This window comes from Crassostrea angulata, chromosome 3 (assembly GCF_025612915.1).
Source record: "Crassostrea angulata isolate pt1a10 chromosome 3, ASM2561291v2, whole genome shotgun sequence".
NCBI lineage: Eukaryota > Metazoa > Mollusca > Bivalvia > Ostreida > Ostreidae > Magallana > Magallana angulata.
The window spans coordinates 20,581,631-20,607,146 of record NC_069113.1 but is presented as its reverse complement, the minus strand read 5'-3'; the positions used below and the strand labels follow the sequence as shown (position 1 = coordinate 20,607,146).

Below are 25,516 nucleotides of genomic sequence, written 5' to 3'. Positions count from 1 at the left end.
CTGCCATTTAAATAGATATCAATCATCGAGCAATTATATTCTAATTATACTATCTCATTACTCAAAGTATGCCAAGAAAAATTGAAACTCATCCTAATCAATTGTCGTAAATTACTCGTGCATATTACAGCATCAGGAAAAGGCAGTAGATCAAAAGCCTACTTATAATAATGAGGTGATGATAAGCAATGATGTTTAATTTCATAACATTCAGGAGAATAATATAATCAAAGATATACAAGTATTCCTTTCGTAGTTTTAAATCCAAAGGATGTATTTCTTTTTATGTTTGAAAACAGAGACTATCACAAGAAGGCATAATTCAAGAAATATGCATAGGGTTATTTTTATTGTATCTCCATTCAATGACAAGTATCCATAATATCCATATATGTTATAAAGCACGTTAGCGTTGATATATAAAATTTGAAAGCAAATTCCATTGAATAATCTTTATGTTCAAATTCGAAATGAAAAAAAAATATTTAAAACTTAAAGACTTTTACAAGATGATATCAACACGTAGGATGACCAATATTATAATCTATTGTCAAATTTCACTTTATTCATATAACAGAAAAGCATTTTCAAATAAGTTCCATGAAATTAATTTCCTGATTTCAGAAAACTGGGTTTATGATGCCAGAAAAGGCGATGATTAATATCAAAATATCTTCTTTGCAATGCAGAAAGTGGCTACGAAAATATTATATGATATATTGATCTTTTTTTTAAAGCAATAATTTGTTTAAAAAATTATAAATATGACTAATATATGTAGTTTTACGCTGTACCCCTCACGCACCGGTCTTTGTTAGTAATCAACTCGTTTTCATTTTTTTAGATTATGTTTGCCTTTGTGGTTTTTCTGGCAGCAGTTGCCTTCCTTAATGCTGCCCCCAAACACATAGGAGAGACAGATCTTACAGCGCAGCCACTCTCAAACAACATCACAGCACACGATAAGCGCGATGAGGGGTCGTATCTATCTGCGTTGGAAAAAGCAAGTGAAAAAGAGGCTTCAGTACTCGCAAAATATAAACATACCATCGTTCTTTTTGCTAAAATTGCCAAACATTTGCCAGTGGAGAAGAGGGAAAACATAACAAATACATTACGATATATATTTTTAAAATTGAAAAAATTCGAAGATAAGTCTTCCGCCGCAGACGATGGTGATTTGAAAAAGAGCTTTGAGGGCAAGAAACTGAAAGAATTGAATATCAACAAATCAAAATCCATTGGTAACAGCACATATTTAGAGTCCAGACACCATGTAGACCATAGTGCATTGAACAACAATACTGATAATTATCTGATCGATGTACTTTCAAGCAAACATTTAGACGCAAAAGCGAAACATTTCTTAAAGGATTTACTACTAGCAAAGAAAACACACTCACAAATCAGATTGCCCCCAATACATCCTTTAATGTTTGAATTTGACAACGAAGGAGTAAAACGAGAAAAAATTAAGAAAGATGAGGATAAAAGTGAGGAAGAATATGATAACGACAATGACAAACAACATGAGGTGAAAATAGATTCAGCTGGCAGGACTGATTCAAATGAGGATCCAATCTCTAACTTCGCACAATTTCCAAACGGAATCCTTTTTGATGATGAAGACGTAACTCCTCTACAGACAAATCAAAATATTCTATCAGTGTCGCAAGTTGCACCAGCAAGTTGGAATCAATTTCAACCTGAAAACATAATGCATAGGAACATAAATCCAGAGATTGGTTTCAATGATCTCCTAGCAAGCTCTACGCAAATGGATGAAAATATAAACCTTTACAACGAGTTGACAGATATTTTTGGTTTCCCGGAGAAAGAAATTGAGGCTGTTGAAAAAAAGCAAGAGAGAAGAGGCGATCTCACAAAAAACACTTTTTCAAATCATGCAATGCTTTCAAACGCCGTTGAGAAATTTTCTGATGATAATAAAAACAAGGATGACAGCAAAGAGCTTAATGAAAAGTATGTTTCTGAGCAGTTTGTACATTCAAACTCTATTCAGAAAGCTATGGAAAATACAATTCAGTTCGAAGATAATCATGCCAGGAATCTCAAACGCTCACAAAACGTTAATCCGTCGTCAGATACAGGGTCAGACCGTAACTTAGTACACCATCTAGCTAAATCAGAAATACCAGATACCTTCCTGGCTAGTTCTTTGCAAAAAATTCACACATTGGACGCAGACGGCCATTTCAAAGAAATTCCGGATCCAGAAAAAGAAATAAAAGCGCTTGAAAATCTACTGAAACTAGCAGAAGGATTTTCTGGACCTAAAAATCAACATTCACAATCCTTCCAAGATCAAAACAATTTTTTTATACCACTGGATGAGGGGCAAATGTTTTTGCAATATTTGCAGGGTGGTGGTGATGATGCAATTAAAGATGATGAGCAAGAAAGTGAAAGTGAGGAAGAAAATGTATTACAAATAAATGTTGAAAATAGAAACGGGAATCGTCTCCTGCAAAGAAATTCTGCAAACGAAGGCGACAAAGAAATTTCACCACAATCGAGTTCAAAGAACTTAATTGCAGCGTTATTTCCAATGGAAAAACAGCCGGAGGTCAATGTTATTCAATTTTCAGGCAGTCAAAAAGAGCAGAAAGAAGAAAGTAGCGAAGAGATGTTTAAAGAAAAAGCAAGCATTTTCAGACCCGATGTTTTAGCTCAAAGCAGAATCTTTGAAACGGAAAGAAATGACGTGGAACTAAATACTGAAAACTCTAATGAAAGTGAGGAGGCAGGCACTACCATTGTTCTTTCAGCTAGACAACAGGGACATCACCAAGTAATTAGTGACGTTCAAAACAAAAAAACCTCAAGTAATTCAATAAGCAAAGAGCAGGATTCAAGTATATCAGGAAGTAACGAGCAAGATTCTAGTAACTCGGGAAGCGACAAAGTAGGTATAGGTAATTCGGAAAGGAACGAGCAGGTTTCAAGCATTTCAGGAAGTAATGAACTGGACTCAAATATTTCAGGAATCTCCAAGCAGGATTCAAGTCATTCGACGAGCATTGAGCATGACTCAAGTAATTCGGGAAGTAATGAGCAGGACTCGAGTAAATCAGAAAGCAACGAACAAGACTCTAGTAAATCAGACTCTAGTAAATCAGAAAGCAATGAAAAAGACTCTAGTAAATCAGACTCTAGTAAATCAGACTCTAGTAAATCAGACTCTAGTAAATCAGAAAGCAATGAACAAGACTCTAGTAAATCAGACTCTAGTAAATCAGAAAGCAATGAACAAGACTCTAGTAAATCAGACTCTAGTAAATCAGAAAGCAACGAACAAGACTCTAGTAAATCAGAAAGCAGTGAACAAGACTCTAGTAAATCAGAAAGCAATGAGCAGGACTCGAGCATTTCAGGTAGCATTGACCAAGATTCAAGTGATGAAAGTCAAGAAAGTGAAGACAGCGAAAGTCAAGAGACACGACCTGTCGTCTTTCCTCCTATCAATCATTTGGATTATATTGGGGACCAACTGACTCGAATTGATGAATCTAAACGGGAACGTAAAATAAGAAAAGATGTGAAGCCAACCAATGTTATTGTTAGAGATCATAAACCTGATGTTTTACCACGACAACCCTTTCCACACAACGATATCCCAAAGGATGATTTAGTTTTCCCAAGAGTTCAGCCAAAGAACGAGAAGCGTTACGTTCCGAATTTGCCTGAAGACAAAAGAATCTTGCTCGATATACCAGTTGATAATCCAGTTAGAGAGATTAATTCTGACTGGAACTTTGATGAAGTTGATGATGATCTAAATTTGGTTACGCCAATAGCGAATGACGACGATCTGTTTATTGCCATTCAAAATATTGAAAGGCGTCTTCCAAAAGACATGGAACGAAATAAAAGGCAGAACCTTTACAAAAAGAAAACAAATTATGGTTATAATGGCATCATAAGGTTAACATCAAAATATTCCAATAGAAAGGGAATCAAACATAAAAGATATTCAACAAAATACAAGAAGATTTTACCATATACAGAAAATTTACATAGAAACGATGTAGGTTACATTGAACCAGAAATTTTCGACAGATTTTTACCATATTCTGATGATACTGACGAGTTCAGGGAAGGTCAGATATACAGGGACTCCTTTGGGTACCAAGGCCCATATTCCATGTATAAAAAATCGACACACAGTGGTAACGGTTTGATTAAACTGACTCCAGAAGAACTACACGAGTTAAATGTAATATATAAGGACTCCTTAAGACACCAAAGCTTGGACTCATTGTATAGAAAATCAATGCACAGTGGCCACAGGTTACTGAAACTGACTGCAAAAGAACTACACGAGCTAAATAAAATATACATGGACTCCTTAGGATACCAGAGCTTGGATTCATTGTATAAAAAATCGACGCACAGTGGCAACTTGTTACTGAAACTGACTGCAAAAGAACTTGAAGAACTGAATCAGATATACAGAGCCACCAGGAAATACAGACCAGCCCCGTTTGCAAAATCTAGGAACCATCACTATTCAGTTCTTCAAAGTCCCCATCGCATACTGAACGAACAGATTCGGGGTAATGGAGACCGAAGCACTGATAGAATATCTTATGGTGGAAGAAGTTTGTTTGGAAGAAGGCTTTTGGAAAGAAGAATATTTAACGAAGAAATGACGAGACCCAGACACAGGGCATTCTCCAGACAAGGATTTCACAGGCACCCCAGAGCAAATCATTTATCGGAGAACAGGGCCTATTCCTATCCAGACATAAATACAAGAAGGCAACGGTGATGTCTCTAAAACTTCCATTGCTTCATATTTAATTTCACATTGTATATCAATTATTGTCAGACCTTATCTCATCTTCAACTCTTATTTATTCAAATTTTTGAAATCCCTCACTTCATTGTGTTTTATTTTTGTTGCCATAAACGCCCTGTTAAGAACATGATGTCATTAAAGAGTTCAAATCTTCTCAAAAGAAATATATGGATTTGTTATATTTGTTCATGTAAGGGACATGGTCATGATTTTGGTAAAATTATATTTTTATGTTTTTTATTATTTACAATGCTTCAGAAATGCATTTCTAATGATCAAATAAAATTTGAGAGTCATTTGTAGAGTTATAAGCAAGATACAGGGCTCAAAATTCTTTGTTATGTAAACAAGGCTCGTGTCCTGTTTTTGTTTACATAGGTACAATATACCTGGAAAAACTCTTTTTCCAGCTTACTTGTCGATTTTTTTTTATTTATTTTAAGCACAGATAAACAGTTCCTAAGGTTTTACACATTCGTTTTCGGTTTTAAACTGAAATTTTTACTTCAACTTTCAAAATTTAAACAAACGCTTTGTTTACATAGCGAGGAATTTCAAGCTCTGTAACTCGCTTATAACTCAGCAAATGACACTCAAATTTCGGTTGCCTATTAAAAGTGCCTTTCTGAAGCATTTAAAACTGGAAAAATAATTTTTGACCAAAATCGTGAGCATGCCCTTTTTAAGAAATGAACTGTTTAAAATTTGCAGGCATTAAAAAGACGTGACTCAAGCTCCGTATTATTCAAAATACAAGAAATCCTCATGACAGTGTAATAATTTGTCTTCAGTTCAGTCATATGATAAAAAAATTTTATAGCGAAGCCCCTGAGAAAACAAATACCATTGCTACGTAATATCCGATGTTTGAAATACAAGAATTCTACACAGACAATTTTTACCCTGACCTTGATCTTGGAAATTTGTTCAAGGTCACTGCACATCATTTACCCATGAATCCTCTTTGGGTTACTCTTGAGCCAGAATAAGACTTTGTCTAACTTTTAGGCACCCGCAAAATGGAACCCTAATACAAGTACACGTAGCTTATAAAACCCTACTACATGTACACGTGAAATATACACTCAACAAATAATTAATAATAAAATAAGAATATTGGTACATGAATTTACTTTATTGAATAGATCTTGATTTGCACTAAAGAAAGTTCACAAAGATAAAAGTATTATTTGATACTTTAGGTATACAACTTGATGTCATATTAGAGATAAAAACAGTATACCATTCTAAAGACTATCATACCTTCAAAAAAGATGTCCGAGATCTCGGCTTACATATTGTTTAAAAGATATTTCAGCCAAAAAAAGTTTCAGCATTAGTAGCGGATGTGTGACCGACCCACTGAACATTGCTAACTTAACTTTAGATATACATGTACTTTAAAGCTTGTCTTGTTCGAAATAGAAATCTTAGTATCTCACAAGTTGGTTATTAAAAGCATAACTTAAAATTACATATTAAAGTTGTTTTTTTTTTTAAATAAAAGATATCAGAGTGCTCTTTGCTGGTAAAATTTTAATTCTAAATAGTTGCCCCTAAATTGGTACATTTTAAAACAACCTTGAAACAAACATCAGTAAGTCAGATTATGAAAGATTGCTGATATTATTTGCACCAATTTAGTTCACTGAAATATATCAAGACCCACATGACATTGTAATATAGAATAATAATTAATATACTTTAAAGAAAATATTTCAATTAAACATACCGATATATGAATATATAATGTCCAAAAACATATCTGTTGGAAGAAAATTAAAACTGACTGTTTTTAGTTTTCACATTAAAAAAGTCCAAATGTACATGTAGCATTTAAAAAAAGAAGATTTTTATAAAAACCAAATCGTGAATGTTGAGAAAAAAATGAAAACATAAATACTTTGATAAAAGAATATTGCCATGATTTTAATCAAACAGTTGGCATACATTAAATTATTAAATCGCGTGCTTTAAACGCTAAAAAAAATTTGTAGTTTCTGAATAGTAAGCATTTTAAAAAGACAAAATGTCATGCTAAATTTAATAGATACAATTGACATATCTTTTCACAGATGAATGTGTCTCTTGGACAAATAAAATTCAAAGTAGTTAATACTAGTAACCTAGACAACAATATAAAACAAATCTACTCTTTGTAACTACACTACTTTTGATTAAATCCGATTCCAAAGGAACAGTCCATAGAGCCATTATTTCCTCAAGTTGTAAATACAGATTTTGGAGCATGTATGTTAAGGAAATCAACCAAAATAGTATAATTTGGCTAAGAAGAAAATGCACCAAAAAATGTATTTACAAAATGTATAGCTTGAAAGATGTGACATATTTGAACAATGGTCTAAGAAATCAAAATAATACAATGGTACATGTACGTAATTAGCTTTCCAATTGAATTAAATCTAATGTTTAAATATAAAAATTTGGTGATGATGTTTACACACAAATCATTAAAGACACTTCAATAGCTGGTGTTAATACAAATATTTTTTTGTACTCTCCAAAACTGAACTAAAATAAACTTCAGATACTTCATCTGAATTAATTTCAGCACATTGCAGAAATATGCATGTTTTCATTAAATCATTATTATCCATTTGTCACATCTTCTTTTACATTAAATAATAATTTAGCTTGCATTTTTTATCAAGATGGAATTATAAATAAAACTAACAAGGTAAAGTAACAAAGTCATCAAAAACATGAACTTTCAAATACTGGGATTTTTTAAAGAAAATCTAAACTTTTTTCTTTTCTACTTGAAATGAAGGGTTAAAAAGAAATTAAAGAAAACAAAATAAAAATGGGGAGACCATAACAATTAGGAAATATATTTCTTATAACGGCAAGGAATATGTTCACCTTTTCAAAAACATAATTTCTAAGATTCATGTGCTTTTTCTTGGCTTCCTTTAATTCATAATCTTCCAATGCTTCTCGAAATTACTCTCCCATGTGTATAGGTATATTAAGACCTTGTTATGTCATACATTACGATTATGCACAATTATTGGTTTAAAAAGACTGTAAAACATATAAAAGGAAAGGAAACATATATAAAAGAAAAAGGTTAAAAAGATTCAACTACATGTATGCCCTAGTTGTAAGGATAAAATTAAATAAATGTTTAAGAAAAATACTATACAACATTAGCTCAAATTTAAGTATGAACATTACTCTGTGTTAATTATCAGTAGGCACACTTAGAACATTTTAAAGATATTATTACATATTTAGGAAAAAAAAATCCAAATACCTATGAAGCAGATTGTCATTCAAAACTAGCTGAATTCTCATTTAAAATTGACAGAATGATTTTTAAATAATTTCAAGTTTTAACTTTAAACTTGATATGGGGAATATTTAAATCAAGACAGTAAATCATTAAACTAATGGAAATAAATCACACATAAATGATTACAGTTCAGCTTCAATATTAATATATATTGGATAGCAACTTCAAAACATATGCCCTCTTCCAGCACCAAATAATTACACTGTATTGAAGAATTTCAAGTAATTAACTTGGTTTTATGTTTAAATCAGAACTATTTTCAATCTTTTTAATAAATGTCAATATTACCAAAAAAATTAGTTTCCAAGAACCATCTATCTCTATTCAATCACTAAATTAACAATACATGTAGTTGGTTTACACCAGTTTGCATTATTAATTATAGGTAATACATGTATTTTATTGATGTGCAGAACATGATTATCGATGTTTTTCATGAATACCCTCAAATCTTTCATAGTTTAGGCTAAATATCAACATCAATTACTGTTGCATGAAATGCTTTGAATGTGCAAGGCAAATACCATAAGTATTCACTAAATCTAAAATGTAAGACACCCCCTTCCTGTTCTACCTCCCAAAGCCCTCTCAAAGATAATAACAGACGAAAAAATCCTTAAAACATGGTAAATATCAATTTCATGTAAATCAATATCATAAATTAGTTTCTCTCATTTTATCTCTAGCAGACACGTTATCACTGACACACACACACACACACATCTACAGTTCACATTCTTTAATTGACATTGAGTCAATGAATTTTTTGGAGACATTTTTGCCATGTTTATGGATTCTCACACTCACATTCCATTATCAACAACTGATAATAATCAAAATTACCCCTTCCTTCCCCATCCCACACACACACAGATAAGTAAGCGAGAGTGCATTTTTATACAACTACAATTCATATAAACAAACTGGTAGCACATGTTCAAACTTGTCATCACACAAATAATCAGCTGGTTTGCACCATCTCATTCAGAATGAAAGTAACAATTATGTAGGAAAAAAAGGGGATGATACTTACTCAATTGTTAAAAGTTGGATTTCAATTTTTTTTTTCTCATTGAAATAAGGAAAAATAAAATTCATTAAAGAAAAAAAACCAACTACAGCAAAACTCGTTTATAGCGAATTTCAAGGGACCTAGCTGTAAATTTGTTATATCCATGTCCGTTATAAACAAGTTTTGCTGTATAAGCTAAACAGAGCATTTTGCTCAGGCTATTTTTAAGATAAATGAACCTAATACATTGTAACAAAATGGAAAAAAAAAAAACTATAACAGGTTTTTATATTCAAAAATAAAGGAGGAAAAAAATCTAGTCAATCACTTAATTTAGTCTTCTGTGAAAATACAAATGTTACCCAGAGACATTCCTCCATTAAAAAAAAAAATTGTTTAAAATTGAGGTTTACGATAATGGAGAAAATATGTCATGTGGAATTCTTTGAAATGTTCTTGCACTAAAACAAAGTATTTCCCATTCACGACTATCACAACTGTTATTACAACAGAATGATATGACACACAGTATACAATAATAACACATTGGCACATATTTAAACAAAATAGCTAGTTTGTCTTTTATATCAGACACAACTTGGGCCATTTATGTGGACACTTGTTACAGTTTTCTTTTACCCTCTCTTGGTATTCATTAAAATTGTTGAATTGTTCTCTAAGGGTACAAATAGCTAAGCTTTTACCTTTTAAGTCTTTACCTTTTTTTTTAAATTTTTTTTTTTTATAAAAAGGGGATTTATAAATCATTTAGTACACAAAATTTGTGACTATATAAACAGTCCTTGTTGAAACTGTCTGTTACATGTAAAAATTGAAGTTTGCAGACTTATTCATAACTCTCTCACAAATATTAAAAAATATTGTTTTGCTCTGTAAATACTGGCATTTCTATAATCTCCTTCCTTTTCTTTTAAAACATTCTTGAAGTTTAAAAAATATCTCATATAATATAATACTAGAACAAGACCCAACAAATTTCTAGGTGTTTTCGATTACAATCTCATTTCTATCATAGTTTGGAAGAAAACAAGGCTCCACAAGCAGGCCATATTAAAACATTCAAAATAAACTGTGAAAAATTTAAAACATACAGCTGCTAAACAATATTAAAATGGACATTTTTCCAAAGTCTAAGAGGAGACAACTCTATGCTCAGGAGGAAACTCTCCTTGTTTGAGTCAGTTGCACCATAAAATCACATTGCACAGCTTCCATTTGGTCCATACATAAGAGGACCAAAATCATAAAGAACTTGCAGATATCATCTTTTATCAATCTTCTCACATTTTGCAGAATGTTTCATTCTATCAACTTTGCCTGATGACATCGTCCTTGAAAAGCTGCCAAGTTCCATTTGCTGAAGAATACAGTCTCAAATGAATTTGATTCCACAGAGTCATGTTTATATTTTTCCTTCATAAGGTTTGATGCAGTTGTTATTCAATGTCTGAAGTAATGTAACAACATGGTCAAAAATTCAAATTTACATTGATATACAATAATCATAGTGGATGTGCAGATTATGAACTAATATTTACAAAGGTATGTACAAAGATTCATATTATACTTATTGCACAAAAAATAAAACATCTACAAATATAAGAGATCATTGAAAAAGTACACAATATCATAGCAAATGTGTGCACCAAATTAAAAACCCCACCTCAAGTTACATATTTCATGCCCTATGCCCTCAAAATCTGTAGGTGTGGGAATGTTAAAATATTTACAGTATAAGCCATACCTTCTCTTCTTCAGAGGCCAACATTCCTTTCTCTTCCGACATGTCAAACAACAATTGAATCAGAGAAAATAAAGTACCTGACACATATATTTGATATGTTAGCTTTTTTGCTAAGTTTTCCTATAGGACACTTTACATATACCAGTGGTGAGGATATTTCTGTTAGTGATCTTTGGTGCAATCCTATCAACATCCATATCCTCAACTGTGCCAAAACATTGTGGCTTAGGTATTAACGTACACTTATAAAATGGCCCTAATTCATAGTCATGACAAATGATTAAATGCTTTCAATGTGCACTAAAATGATCAATAATGATAAACATGTACATAACTGAATTAAATTCATTGAAATCGGATCAGCCTGTGTCAAATATTTCAGTACAGAGACCGTTTCTACCACAAAATGTGAAACATGTGATATTCAATTTACAGATTTGGGCTACTTCAATGAAAAAAAAAACCGCATGGTAATCATGAAATAATGTTGACTTTTGTACTACCATGATTAATGTTATACCCTATCCAGTTTCATTTAAAATCCTATATTGGAAAGCAAACATAGTAAGCTGCCAAGTTCTCTGTGTCAAAAATAATGGACATGTGTTGTTTGCAATGAAAAGGGTAAATAATTAAATTTATAAATGTAATGATACATACTATACGTTTACTATTTACATTGCAAGAATTCAAATTGTTATCTTACAGAAAAAAAAATCACAATTTTTCTTTTTTTTTCCAGAAACTTGAGCACACTTGTCATTAGAATTAAGATTAATCCCGTTTCTGTTAAGTCCCATAGATATTGGAATCACAGCAATAAAATGGCCCAATACAAAATCTACATCTGGTTTCATTCAAACATTTCAATCACAAATACCGAGTTGACAGCAACTCAGTAAAAATGCCCTTTATGGTCCTATTTCAGATAAAGACACAAAACTAAATCAAATTCTTATAATCTAAAATTAACCACTTTAATGTGAAAAAAAACAAACTAAGGGAGGCAATTTAGATAGCCCCATATATAGCTATTAATAAAAAAAAATACCCCACAAGTACATGTGACGGGAAATTTGTGTAAGAGAGCTAAGCCCTGGAATCATAAACTGTTACTTTTTTCTGTGGAGACAGACAAATAAAATGGCATTTAATATCTAGTAAGAGTAGTCAGAACTTGTAAAACTTAAAAAGGAAAACAAGATTAAAATTCAGAGCAAATGGTTCAGTAATGGAACTTCTTCCCTATGACAAATGTTAGAGGGAGAGATAAAAAAAACATTTACACAAAGACTGGCAAGCAACACAAAAAATGACAAAACATCACAGATATCTAGCTATGAACACAAACAATTTTTTCAAAAAACATCACTGTACATTTTGGCAGTCATAATGATACAGTAGCACTTCCAAATGGAATATCTTCATACATAAACATACAACACAAATGAAGTAAAAGCATATTATAACGGAATGCATATTCATAACAATCTTGCAAAAATACTGTTCACGGTCATGTAAACTCTTGCATCCAATTTAAAAGAAAAAAAATAAACAACACATGTCATAAAAACACAGAAGATCAATAATGCAATTAAAACATTTAACTGACTAGGATCGGGAATGAAGAGGAATAATGAATTTGTGACTGAAAGGGGAGATGTATTCAATGCCGTGGTCAGTGAACACTTTCTTAGGGAACCCTAAGTCACATAAGTACACTTTGGACGCGGTGTCCCCGCCGCTGAGTGGCAGACAGATACCCAGACTCCATTTGGCCTGGACACCAGTGCTCTCCCCTGGGGGATCAAGGGAAAGAACAGGAGCTTTGCTGTGGTTGGCCCATTCTGAGCAGGCAATGAACCAACCCTGTTGATTGTATTGAGTATTTCCATGAGTGTCCATGGCATTGATTATAATATCCACAGCACTGGATGAAAGATCTGCAGACAGTACGAAGAAGATTCTTAATGCTTGATGCTAGTTAAATTATATACATGTGTTATATTTCGTTTTTTACTTTTGATTTAACATGTCACATAATATCTCTACAAGGAATATGGTCAGTTAGTATACATAAAATATAATATATGCAGGGACGATATGCTTAGTTTCAATCATGTTCACAATACCTTGAAGACTAGAGGTCCTTTTGCCATCAGAAGAGTCAAACAATTTCAATTCATCTTCCATGAAGGCGGGGATCTGGGCGTGGCCTGGCATGAAGACTTGAACTTTGACATTATGATTTGACAGCTGCCGGCCACAATTGACTCCATATGCCCCCTGCAGGTGGGGACCACAGAGGACCATCACAGATGGCAGTTGGTGGCCATTTTGAGGATTCAATCTGTAGACAAAAAAATTTTTGTACTATCTCCTTTTAAAAAATGTAAAACTGCCATTCATACAATTCATTTAAGTACCCCATCATTCATATAAACAGGAAACTATCTCATCCCATCCACCACGTCCATCCCTTTTGCTTACCGTGTTGAACCACCCAGTAGCTGTAGCACCATCTCACTCGCAGAACGCCCTACCATCTCAATCTGTCTCTCTTGCTTAAACCCTAACTTCTCTGCTGCCTCAAATAACTTTTTCCTCCACTCATAAGTTATACTGGGGACTACTAATCCAGAATCTGGTTAAACAGAAAACAAAAAACTCCAAATTATTTCATCAAAATTGTATTCAGTTGGGAACAATCTATGGTTGTTGTCTGCCTGATGGCAAGATATACAGGTATAAAAAAAATATAGGGTACAGATCTAAAGGTATAAAAAATATAGTGTACAAGTCAAGTATTTGTTAGGAATTTCAAATACTGAAGGTTGCTTACCAGTCACAAAAGAACTATTTGAGGGTACAGATTTTGGCACTTTGATTTGTTTATATACAACAGGAGCGGACTGAAGCACGTTCTCGTCACACCTGTACTTCTGTGGTTTTTTGTTGTCCATCACTTTAGTAAGTTCTGGATTGGCACTTTCAATCTCTTCAAACACTGCTTTCTTGTCAAAAAGGGCAAGATTTTTCTCAAAATCAAAGTCCTGTAAGTAGGACTCTGATGGAGCACTGAAGCAGTCCTCTCTGCTCTGGGACTGAATTTTACGACGGAAATCAATCTTCTTTGATGCAGATGAGCTTCTAGCTTTTGTTTCAGATGCTGTGGATGTACAAGATAAAATTCTAACTCTGTAACTATGATTAACTTGTCATATCAAGATATGAATACAACTCAGCAACAAAAACTCTGAGAATTACTGAAATTTATATTATGTCAGATGTCTTTGTATGGGAAATAAAAACCAAGCAATTATAAGTCAACTTATTTCATCACCTGTTCAAATAGGAACAAATACATTGTACACATGAAAACAAACTAAAAAATAAAATCCCCAAACTCACCGGAATTTCTTCTTGGCCTCTGCGGCTCTTCTTTAGTGGGTGTGTATCTCACATTATGGCCACCATTTTCACAAGGAGGTGTGTACCTCTGATACCCATTCCCATTGGTGGCTGCGTATCTGTTGACCCCGTTTATGGGAGACCTTGGCATATTTCCGTTGGTCATCCTTGGTGAACTGCTACTCTTCTTCAGGAATCCATTTACTAATCCCTCTTGGTTGCTTTTACTGATGCCGTTCCTTACATTACAAGAGTCATTCAACTGTTTCTCCGACAACACACTCACAGGTTTCTCTATGATCTTTACCGGGGACGGTCCCGACAACAAACAGTCGTTCTCTGGAGACAACTTGGACGGCGTCGACTGCTGTATCTTTTTGGTAATTGATACAGCCTCAGTCGAGTTCTTAACTATCTTCAGCTCCTTGATATCTGAGGCACTGTCAAAAAGTAAAGAGAAACAAATGACAGAGAAAAAAAATGTGCACAGCAGCATTTTAAAAGTAATTTGAAAACATTTTTGTTTTTGGTCAAATCAACTTTTTAACTCCGATATGTTACTGGACACTCACTTGAGGGTGATTTCTGACACAGGGCATTTGAGCCCGTTCCTGAAGGCTTTGGTGATGGTCAGTTCCTGGGAACTGTTATTGATACAGGTGACCTGACCCTGGTACATCCCCAGCACCTCCCCACAGTCAATAGACACGATACAGCCCACAAATGCTGACGACATGGTTTACCTGCAAATATAAATCAAATTAAAGCACCTGTCCTTTTGGTCTGCTAATTTGACAGATTGGCATATGCTTCTCTCACCTGAAACCAGACAAACTGTGTTTCCTTTGATTATATTTAAACAGATAGGTATCAAAATTTTCAAATATTTATACAAAAACACATAAACCACAGTTTTAACATCTCACGAATCACAGTACTTTTTGATTTTATAAACATATGCAGATATGGCTTTAATATTTCTTTTTTTTTTTCATTATCTAAGGGATTACCTGTCTACTGGTCAGGATATTAATACACAAGGACTAAAAGTTCAATAACCATACAGACAGCAATAACTTTACATTCCTTATATTGTTAAAATAAGCTAAAATTCAGAATAATTCATCTATAAAGAGTCTAACCCCAAGCAGATTCAGATATTTCATGGCAATTTATAATTGCCTCGTGTAATTAACCAATCTCTTCATCGGATCAAACCAGACCAAAAAAAATTTGTTTTTCCATATAAATGACTTTCATTTCACAATCTGCAGTATGAACAGAAACAGGTCTGTCATGTGCTTGTTATGTAACATGACATCCATCCACCTACCAAGGGTAGCTTAAACCTTAATCATAAGGACATGTTAAATCTACCTGAGCCCTACAGTATATAAGGCCTTTCCTGTCTGGCAGTATTCATAATTGCCTGCATATTTATAGGAAATTGCACAACTTTCAATAATTATGAAGGGCAATCTGCCAGATCTTCCATTTAACAAATACTCAGTGTTATATCATTACAGGCCTTGAAACTCTCCGATATTTTTCCATGCTGAACTGTTTTTTGGCATATACATATCTAATAGAAACGCTCTTTAATTCTACATGTTCTATTTCTAAGACTTTCTTGGTCATATGAAAGTTAAATGAGTTCAAATAAAGACTAAACACTTGAACTGGAGCTCGCATTATCTGTCTAACCATGTACAAATTATAATACAGTACAAAGTTTCAAGTAATTTTTTTTAAAAGTTTAAAAGGTATGTGTTTCTAAGCCTTATAGACACTTCATATAATATGGCTTAATAATCGTTAAGTTTAAAACCCTTGAATTAGAAAATTAAATGCAAGTCCAAATATAATTGAAAAATATTTTGAAATGAAACAAGTTATTACACAGTAAACGAACAAACTACTTTTACACAGAAATTGTCATCAGAGTACTTTCATTTCACATCTTTTTTAAAATCAACTTTTAATTTTTAATTGTGTCCAATTGTCTTTTTTTAATCAGAGATAGAGGGGAAATTTCAAATAAAAAAATTTGCGAATTCTTTTCTTTTCAGTGAATGAATATTGATTGGGTATATCAAACAAGGTAATCTATGAATATCAAAATAGATTGTTAAACTAAAATTATAAGGAACTTCTTCATAGCTACATGTGTATATCAATACATGTACTTTCAAAATCATCATAATTATGATCCTTTTTTAAATTTTCAAAACTGTTATTCCAAGTCAATTTGTTGTTTAAATTTCAATACCCCCCCTTCCAATCTTGCTAGTGGGAATTTTCTTAAGAACAAGATTAATTAAACCATATACTGTGAAATAAATTCGATATAAAAAAACCCTCAAATACCTAATTTGACATTAATATTTGAGATACATAAAGCAAAATCAGGGGTAAGTGTATTTTTGAAACCCTGGCTGTTGCAATTATGCTCTGATAAAGGAATTTTGAATAATTTTCATATTCTGTTTTGGGATTATTTTATATATAGTTAATAACGTTAAACATTTTAATAGCTCTACATCGATCAGCAAAAAGCACATAATGTGAGATATCTTAAGACTTGCAATAGTTACTCATTCCATTAAAATACTTAGGTTCCTGGAGTGAAAGAATAGACTTACCTTTAATGCAGTCCTTATTTCAAAAGTTTGTACTTAATTTTCCTATGATGTATGTTATATTTCCTTCAATTTAACTGCTTAACTAACTCTCTCTCTCCTGTCATATTCTGACTGCATACAGTACGGAAAAGTGTCAATATATTTCACAACATTGACACAGTTTACATCTGATTCTATTAATAGATCCTATCTGTTGACCTTGGAAATTAGATGTAAAAGAGAGGGGATATTTCTTCACAGAAAAACAAAAACACAAATTATTTTTATTTCCAGTGCAAACAAAAAACTATATGTATGTTGTAATTTTTTTTCTTGAAGAATTGCAGTTTGTGGTGTTAAAATAAGAAACCAAATCAATTCTGCACATTTCTTCCTACCCTTTGAGTGCCCCAATATCTCTATCACCCGCGACTGAATAACAAAACAATCAAACCGAAAAACATAATGCTTCAAAATATCACTGTCGAGTGTACCTCAGAAAACTTAATTAAAAACAATTTTGTTTCGTCAAGTCAATTAGCTCAACAATTAACACAATTCGATATAACGTGAAAAGTTATCGTTGTTTATATTCGAAAATTTAGGTCACCTTATTGTCAATCAGAGACAACGGTTTTTCCAAAATTCAACAAGTACAAATATAAGGTAGTTTAAATATACTTACCTATATATTCAAGCAACACCTAAAAGTGAATTTTCTGTATCAAAATCGAGAAAGTTCTTTCTAAAGTTAGTCAATTTTCTATATTTCTTCGTTTACAAAAACATGGCTTCAAAACAAACACAGAACCGCTTGCAACATTAAAAATTGAGAAGGGGAGATTATAATTTTAACATTTTCAAATTTTGTGACAAGTCTTCATTACAAATGTTTTACATATATTTAGAAATATATTTATTATGTTGCAGCCTTTGATATAGGAATGAATTTACTTTCAAGAATATATATTATTAATGATTTAAGCGATTTATCCCACATGTGCACATTGCATTGGTAACAGTTGGATATACCTTCAGCTTACTTGTAGTTCAAGGTATCAAATGTGTAATCATTTTTTGTTTTTCAAAAAAAAAAGAAGAAGAAACCTATGCGTAGTTAACCAAAATATTGTATCTAAATTTAATTGAATCAGTTATATAGTCCCATGAATGAATAGAAATTATGCTTGTATGCTGACTATAGCTGTTTGGTTTTGGTGATCATGCAGAATCTGCAAACGTGTAATGGGATTGGAAAAATAACGACGGACCAGACCAGGATTTGATCTTGGTCCCCCATAAACTCTACTCAGGTTATAACTTTCGATTTGGTCTAGCTGTCACAGTTCTCCCCCTTAAATGATCTTAAATTTCACCCAGGCTCTAGATGTTTTCTCTGGCAGGGGTTAACCTGTCAGTTCCAGGAGATGGCATGGCACCCAGTGTAATCGTATGTGAGAAATAATAATAGACAAGACTAATCTGAACCCAGGCCCTCTGAATCTCCAAAGTTTGTCCCAAGTTATTGCTTCCATCACCTATTGATAATAGCTGTCATAAAATTCATGCTTTTTATATATAAGTGTCAGTACAGCTTGCCAGAAAGCACAGCAAATGGTTTTTTGCAAATCAATCAGAGTCTATAAAGGAAAAGTTCAAAACTCAGGTTCATATATATTCCACTGACCACCATAAAGCTACAGTTTCTTGTATAGAACAAACTTGCAAGTTACAGTTATAAACCTAATTTTTAACATGCAGTCAGCCTAACACCAGAGTGGACCAAATAAGCACGGTCTAGTCAGGGTCTGCTCCTTAAAAATTGGCATTCGCGGAAGGTCCCTTGAAGTGTGATATGGTTATAAGAAAAGCAAACCCAGCATCTGATTTTAGTGGATCCACCATTATTCTTACTGCTCAGTGACATACTAAAGGCTCCTCCCTTGTTTATTACAGTGGACCTACATTTTGTTACTTCAGTTACTTTTCAGCGATGAAAACATTTCAAAGTTAACAAAATACTGGAAGACATCTTCATAATTACCAGATTTTTCAAGTACACTTAAAGACCATATTTATTATTTTTAAAGGAATTGACTTTTTCATTTCAAAACCCATGATACAATTATATGAGGGGACAAGTTTCTTTTTTCCTGACCAGTATTTCAATAAAATTGTGAAATATCAAACATATGGTAAATTGGAAGATCTCAATAAGTATTAGCTCAAAATCCTCTTTAATTGTTTACTCATTGTTAATTTCTGTAAATAACATTAGTTTCGATGATACGTGTATAGGAAACCCACCTCCCCCCCTCTTTTAACCTGATGCTGGCCAGTCTGATGGTGATGTGTTGGTTGAGCGGTCTGATATGGCAGGCAATACAGATTTTTGACAATTTTATCATTGCAAACTTATTTATAGCAGTTAATTATTTTAAAGATTTAATTTTTAGCTCACCTGAGCTGAAAGCTCAAGTGAGCTTTTCTTATCAAAATTTGTCCGTTGTCAGTCGTCGGCATTGGCGTTGGTGTTGGCGTTGACGTTGGCAGCGTTGTCGTTGTAAACTTTTCACATTTTCTTCTTCTTCTCCAGATCCACTGGGCAGATTTCAACCAAATTTGGCACAAAGCATCACGGGGTGAAGGGGATTCAAGTTTGTTCAAATGAAGGGCCACGCCCTCTTTAAAGGGGAGATAATTGAGAAATATTGAAAATTTGTTGGTATTTTTCAAAAATCTTCTCAAAAACTATTTGGCCAGAAAAGCTTAAACTTGTGTGGAGGCATCCTCAGGTAGTGTAGATTCAAGTTTGTTCAAATCATGGTTCCCGGGGTACAGTGAGGCCACAATGGGGGATGAATTTTTACATAGGAATATATAGAGAAAATCTTTAAAAATCTTCTTTTTAAAAACTATTTGGCCAGAAAAGCTTAAACTTGTGTAGAGGCATCCTCAGGTAGTGTAAATTCAAGTTTGCAAAATCATAGTCCCTGGGGGTAGGGCGGGGCTGCAATGGCGGGTTGAATTTTTACATAGGAATATATAGAGGAAATCTTTAAAAATATTCTTGGAAAGTTTTCAGTCCAAAACTCAGTACTTTGTGTGAAAGCTGAGGTTATGCAGATTTAAGGTGGCTCTATACACCCACAGTTTATTCCAAATCTCAATAAAAGACCACAAAACATATACTTATCAAATATCAAAATGATAATAGGGATACTATAGGTATTTTATAAAGAATTTTTTAATGTTTTTTAATGTTTTTGTAAAATATTTTTTAAAAAGACAGCTATTAACAAATTGAGAGAAATTTGTTTGTCATATGATGGATATTTCCTTCGGACGCATAAAAAAATTATTAGCCTACACTTCTTAACATTCAAAAATGTTATTATTGCAATTTTTTTTAGTATTTCCCCAAAACATAATTTTTCATATTTTCTTACTCTGTTGACAAATCATCTGAAAAAGTTGCTTTATGTTATAAGAAAATGTATTGTAATAAATGTGATGTAAAAAATTGAATAAAAACCATTTCAAATAAACACAAAAAATATTTTAAATTTTATTTGGTATGAAAGTTCCTCAGGTAAGGGTTATCGTTCCTAAGTCCCAAGGCCCAAACACCATGGGGACTTTTCATTTCTGAGTTGAAGAAAAATACTTACATATTTCATTATAGACTTTGCCCTGTAAAAGTGAATATATTCGCTTTAATGCAAAACTAAGTCAAATAAATAAAGGGGAACATTGACTAAGCTAATAGGATTTATGTATCCCAACCTGAGAGAAATTCAAAGCAACCCTCTCATCCCCGTTAGGTGTCGATATTAATGTGCATTAAAGTATATTATAATTGAAATATTTTCACCGATTTAGAATTTTCTTTCACGGTATGAAATCAAAAAATACGTTTTAAAATTTGTGGAAAGTAAAAAAACTTATTGTTCTCAGCGGGAATCGAACTCATGACCTACTGGTTTGTAGTGAAACCACTAACCCACTGCGCTACGGTGCAACATATCGATAATTATGGTAAAGAAACTCTTTAAAAATTATACTTGATTTTATTGTTTATTTCGATAAATAATACCACACAACGTGAAGGTGTCACATACCACATTACTTGTAAGTAATGAATTTTCCAATTATCTAATTAAATCTATTCATTTAACAAATTTTTCAAAAGAGCGGTTCCCATACAATTCGCCTCAGTTTAAATTAGCCAGTACCGGAATTGCATGCTTCCAGATTTACTTTTTTGCATACTGCATCATCAAAAAGTGGTGTTTAGAGCCACCTTAAGTTTGATTAAACCATGATTCCCCAGAGAAAAGTGGGGCCACAAAATGGGGGGGGGGGTATATAGGATTAGAGAAATATCTTCCTAGAGGTACAACAACAAAAGGGGCTTGGTATTTACCAAAAAAAAGATGTGAATAAAAATTGGCAGATTTTCATTTTTTTTTTTAGCAAGATCTACTGTACTTAGTGGTAAAGATATTTTGATTTTGATACTGTATTGCTAATTTGATCAGAGTTAAGGCTCAGGTGAGCGATGTGGCCCGTGGGCCTCTTGTTTTTTTATTACCAGGTACAAGTGCATCATTATTTTCATGATTTTGCATGGTTATAGATTATAATGTATTAAAAAATTTGAAATAATATTTATGTACATACATATTGTAGAACATGGAGAGGGAAACCTTGGAGTGTTTACAAGAAGAGTTATTGAAGAGGCTTGATGCTTATGGAGAAAGTGTTATGGACAATAAAGATTATGAGGACAGAGTAAAGAGAGCAAGGAAATTTAAAAAGAGGAAGATGGTTTCCGAAGATGAGGGTGAGAGTAGTGAAAATGTGACAAAAAGAAAGAAACGAAAAAAGAAGAAACTTGCTAAGGAGAATGAAAGCTCATCAAGTGGAAAAAAGGAGGCAGAAGTTGAGCAACCCAAATTTACTGGAAAAGAAAAACGAAAACAAGAACTGAAAGAAAAACTTGGTTTAGATGACATGTACACAGGTTTGGAAAAGTGCCAAGACTTGAAGGAGAAAGAGGAAATGACTTCATCAGATTCAAAAGTTGTAGTGTATCAAAGACCAAAATCCAAAAAGAAAGAGGAAAAGAAGATGGATTCAGGTGAAAATTCAGAAGAAACTTCTGGCTCTGTTATTGATCTTAAGTCAGCAAGGTTAGATGTTCAGAAATTTGGAATCAAGGGATTCAGTGAGGATAAAAAGGACACAGCTATGGAAGCTCTGCTGGTAAAACTTGGGGCCAAACCCAAGAAAAACAAGGCATACAATTACAAAGAGTATCAAGAAATAGTGAAAAGACAGAAAGTTGAAGAAAGAGAAAAGAGGGAATTAGACAGAAAACTTGGATACAAGGTCAAGAAGAAAATTATGGCACGGAAGAAGGATCGTAACGATGTGGGGCGAGTGGACGGACAAGTTGGGAAATACAAACATGGCGTTCAATTTGTGACCAAAAAGGACCTGCAACCGGGTGGAAAGCCTGGCAAAAAGAAACGAAAGAAAAAGTTCTAGATGTTACTGGTGTATTGAGAGGATTAGTTTGGGAATAAAATTATAACTATTTTATTATAAATAACTGTAAGCTATAGTTGTTTTTTATTTTTTTCCTAACTTATTTTGGTTGCATTTTTTGACATTTAGCATAATAGACATTGAACTCGCATCAAAAAATGGTAAGAATTGGTATCGATTTTACATTTATGAGACTATTCTAAATCCATTTTAATGCTATGTATTCCTCCATACATGTATGTCTCCATTCACTGACTAGAATGGCTTATTCAAACAAAATCATTCTGAAAAAATATGTACATATTTGTATTGTTATGCCCCCCTTAACATGGGGGGGGGGGATGGGGTGATTGTATTTACAGATCAATTTTAGGCTCTCTTAATTCATGTATAAAACATTGCTGAACATGGTACTAAGCCGAAATCATCAATTTTTACCAAACTATATTAAACATGTTTTATAAAAGACCATATTAAGAGTAATTCACAATTACCATCATTAAAGGGGCATGGTCACGATTTTGGTCAAATTTGATTTTTCTGTTTTTATTATTTACAATGCTTTAGAAATGCATTCCTATTGATCAAATGAAATTTGAGGGTCAGTCGTAGAGTTATAAGCAAGATTCAGGGCTCACAATTCTTCGTCATGTAAACAAGGCTCGTGCCTGTTTTTGTTTACATAGGTTCAATATACCAGTAAAAATTCTTTTTAAAGCTGATTTGTCTCTTTTCTTTTTCATTTTAAGCATAAATAAATAGTTCCTAAAGATTAACACATTGACTGTAGGTCTAAAATGGGAATTTTCACTTCAACATTTAGAATGTAAACAAAAGCTTTGTTTACATAGTGAAGAATTGCAAGCTCTGTAACTCACTTATAACACAACGAATGACACTCAAATTTTGGTTGCCTATTGAAAATGCCTTACTGAAGCATCGTACACATTAAAATCGGAAAAATAATTTTTGTCCAAAATCGTGACCATGCCCCTTTAAAGTAAAATCTAGAGCTTATGATTTGAACAAATTAATACTAACCAGAAAAATACAGAGTTATCAAACATTGCTGAGGATTGAAAATCGTTAATAGCTATTCTTATGATTAACCTTTAAAACTACCCTCTTCATGCCATTCAGAAATCCTCAATATTTAAAAAGACCCAGCAGGTACACGCAGGTTTTTATGTCAAGATTTCCAAGTTTGTTTACATTAAACTTTAAAATGAAGTGGACACTGTCTTATATGTACCATATATTGCTATTAGCTCAGGTATAAGGGTGTTATAAGAGTATATATATCCACTAAACGATCAACAAGGGAAATCAGTGGGAGGGATGGAATAAATTTTCTATGGTATATTACCGGTATTTCAGCATAACAGCACAGCCTCATGAATCAGTCTTTGATATAGATTAATTTTTGTATGTTTACTTATTAAATATTTGTTTTTACACTACATGTTTAAAAAGGAATTAAACTACGTGTTCTGATTCTCTGAATTTTAAATCTAGTGTTTTGACCTATGTCCTGAAACTGGGTTTCAATTTCAGAATTATCTTTAAATTTCAATTTTTATGGAATAAGATTCAGACAAAACAACAAAATACTGGTATATGTTATGGTACTTGCAGGTATTTTTGTAACTGACAATACTTTTATGCTATTTAAAGAATTGAAAAGTGTTCTTTTTTAATTGCCGGTAATATTTTGAATGATTATACCAAATCATTTTTAGCTCATCTGTATGAGCTGACAGCTCTAGGTGAGCTTTTTTTTTTTTTTTATGAATTATCACTTTTTTGCCAGTTTGTCTGTAAACTTTTTACAATTTTTACTTTTAACTGAACATGGCACAAAACATTCTTAGATGGAGGGGGTTAAGTTTCTTAGAGTGAAGAACCCAGTTGTTTTTCAATGGAAGATAATATATAATTATTGAAAAATTGTTGTCATTTTAGAAATTCTTCTTCTAAAAACCATTAAGCCAGAAAGGCTGAAACTCGTGAGGAAGCACCCCCCAGGTAGTGTATAGAGTCAAATTTGTCCAAATCATGATCCCTGGGGGTGGGGGCCACAATGTGGGGGTGGGATGAATTTTCACTTTATAGAAATAAGTAGTGGAATATCTTCTCAAAATCTATTTAGCCAGGAAGGCTAAAACCTGTATGGAAGCATCCTCAAGTAGTGCAGATTCAAGATATTCCATGGGGTAGAGCGAGGCCACAATGGATGGGGATTTGATATAAAGGAATACATGTATAAAGTGGAAAAAAATTGAATTGAATTGATTTGAAATTGAAAATTGTTTTAGTTAAACAATTATAAGGTCGACACTACTGAATTGTCCAGATGTTTTGTATTTGATACCATAAAGCTGATTTGATCAGTATTATATGGCATGTTGTTGCTCATGTGAGTAATGTGGCCCCTGTGCCTCTTGTTTACAGTTTTAACCGGGTTTTCCATAGAAAAAATCCAGTTAATGCAGTGGTGAAAATGGTGGGCAGTTGGGCGGCTGCTAAAAGAGCACCCTTATTGTATGAATAACTCCTCTCACAGTTTTAAGAGTAGGAAGTTGTAGTTTTGCAGATCAATTAATAGTATATATCTGGCCCACTTTTCAATAAGGAATTTACTGGTATAGGGAAAAAGTGAGACTGAGATCAAAAGGGAGCTCATCCAAGTTTTATCGACCCGGCCAGAGGTGTGCATATTGCTAGGATATTTATTTCTGATAATTTATGAAAAAGATACCAGCTGTTGAACTTTGTCATATTTTTTGGCAAAAAATATTGCATATAGTGTACCCCATTTTTCTGGATAGGTAGTGTTCATAAATTCATGCAGGGTTGACAAATGGATTTTGGATTCTCAGTTTACACAATAGAAAACCCGGTTTGCTGTCACATTGACAGCTTTTCTCTTGTTATTAAAATATTCTAAAATATGTAACCCTTAAGAATCTTTAGAAGTGTGAAAAATTTTCATAAAATACCAGGTACTCTAGAATGC

The 25,516-nt window shown here is 33.0% G+C and overlaps 3 protein-coding genes across 4 annotated transcripts; 2 read left to right on the top strand and 1 right to left on the bottom strand.

Moving 5' to 3' along the window:
* Positions 1–831: 831 nt before the first annotated feature.
* On the top strand, positions 832–4,970 carry LOC128175433 (uncharacterized). Its single transcript, XM_052841058.1, has one exon. The coding sequence runs from the start codon at positions 848–850 to the stop codon at positions 4,790–4,792; it is 3,945 nt and encodes a 1,314-aa protein (XP_052697018.1). The 5' UTR covers positions 832–847; the 3' UTR covers positions 4,793–4,970.
* Positions 4,971–5,936: 966 nt separating this feature from the next.
* On the bottom strand, positions 5,937–17,768 carry LOC128175996 (enhancer of mRNA-decapping protein 3-like). Of its 2 annotated transcripts, none has more exons than XM_052841948.1 (7): positions 17,633–17,768; positions 14,899–15,069; positions 14,327–14,766; positions 13,758–14,084; positions 13,406–13,559; positions 13,048–13,265; positions 5,937–12,858 (listed from the first exon to the last, which is right to left on the bottom strand). In XM_052841948.1, the coding sequence occupies exons 2-7, from the start codon at positions 15,060–15,062 to the stop codon at positions 12,527–12,529; spliced, it is 1,635 nt and encodes a 544-aa protein (XP_052697908.1). In that variant the 5' UTR covers positions 15,063–15,069; positions 17,633–17,768; the 3' UTR covers positions 5,937–12,526. The 2 variants fall into 2 exon arrangements, with proteins under 2 accessions (XP_052697908.1, XP_052697907.1); XM_052841947.1 differs by lacking the exon at positions 17,633–17,768 and adding an exon at positions 16,969–17,527.
* Positions 17,769–17,933: 165 nt separating this feature from the next.
* On the top strand, positions 17,934–22,789 carry LOC128177043 (uncharacterized protein C1orf131 homolog). Its single transcript, XM_052843558.1, has 2 exons — positions 17,934–18,002; positions 21,640–22,789. Exon 2 carries the CDS (start codon positions 21,643–21,645, stop codon positions 22,498–22,500), a length of 858 nt encoding a protein of 285 aa, XP_052699518.1. The 5' UTR covers positions 17,934–18,002; positions 21,640–21,642; the 3' UTR covers positions 22,501–22,789.
* Positions 22,790–25,516: the final 2,727 nt, after the last annotated feature.

Coding starts and splice junctions, on each gene's coding strand:
- LOC128175433 (XM_052841058.1), top strand. CDS start 848: ATGTTTGCCTTTGTGGTTTTTCTGGCAGCAGTTGCCTTCCTTAATGCT.
- LOC128175996 (XM_052841948.1), bottom strand. CDS start 15,062: ATGTCGTCAGCATTTGTGGGCTGTATCGTGTCTATTGACTGTGGGGAG. Junction 13,266..13,405: donor CTACTGGGTGGTTCAACACG/GTAAGCAAAAGG, acceptor TTTTGTCTACAG/ATTGAATCCTCAAAATGGCC. Junction 12,859..13,047: donor AAGGACCTCTAGTCTTCAAG/GTATTGTGAACA, acceptor TACTGTCTGCAG/ATCTTTCATCCAGTGCTGTG.
- LOC128177043 (XM_052843558.1), top strand. CDS start 21,643: ATGGAGAGGGAAACCTTGGAGTGTTTACAAGAAGAGTTATTGAAGAGG.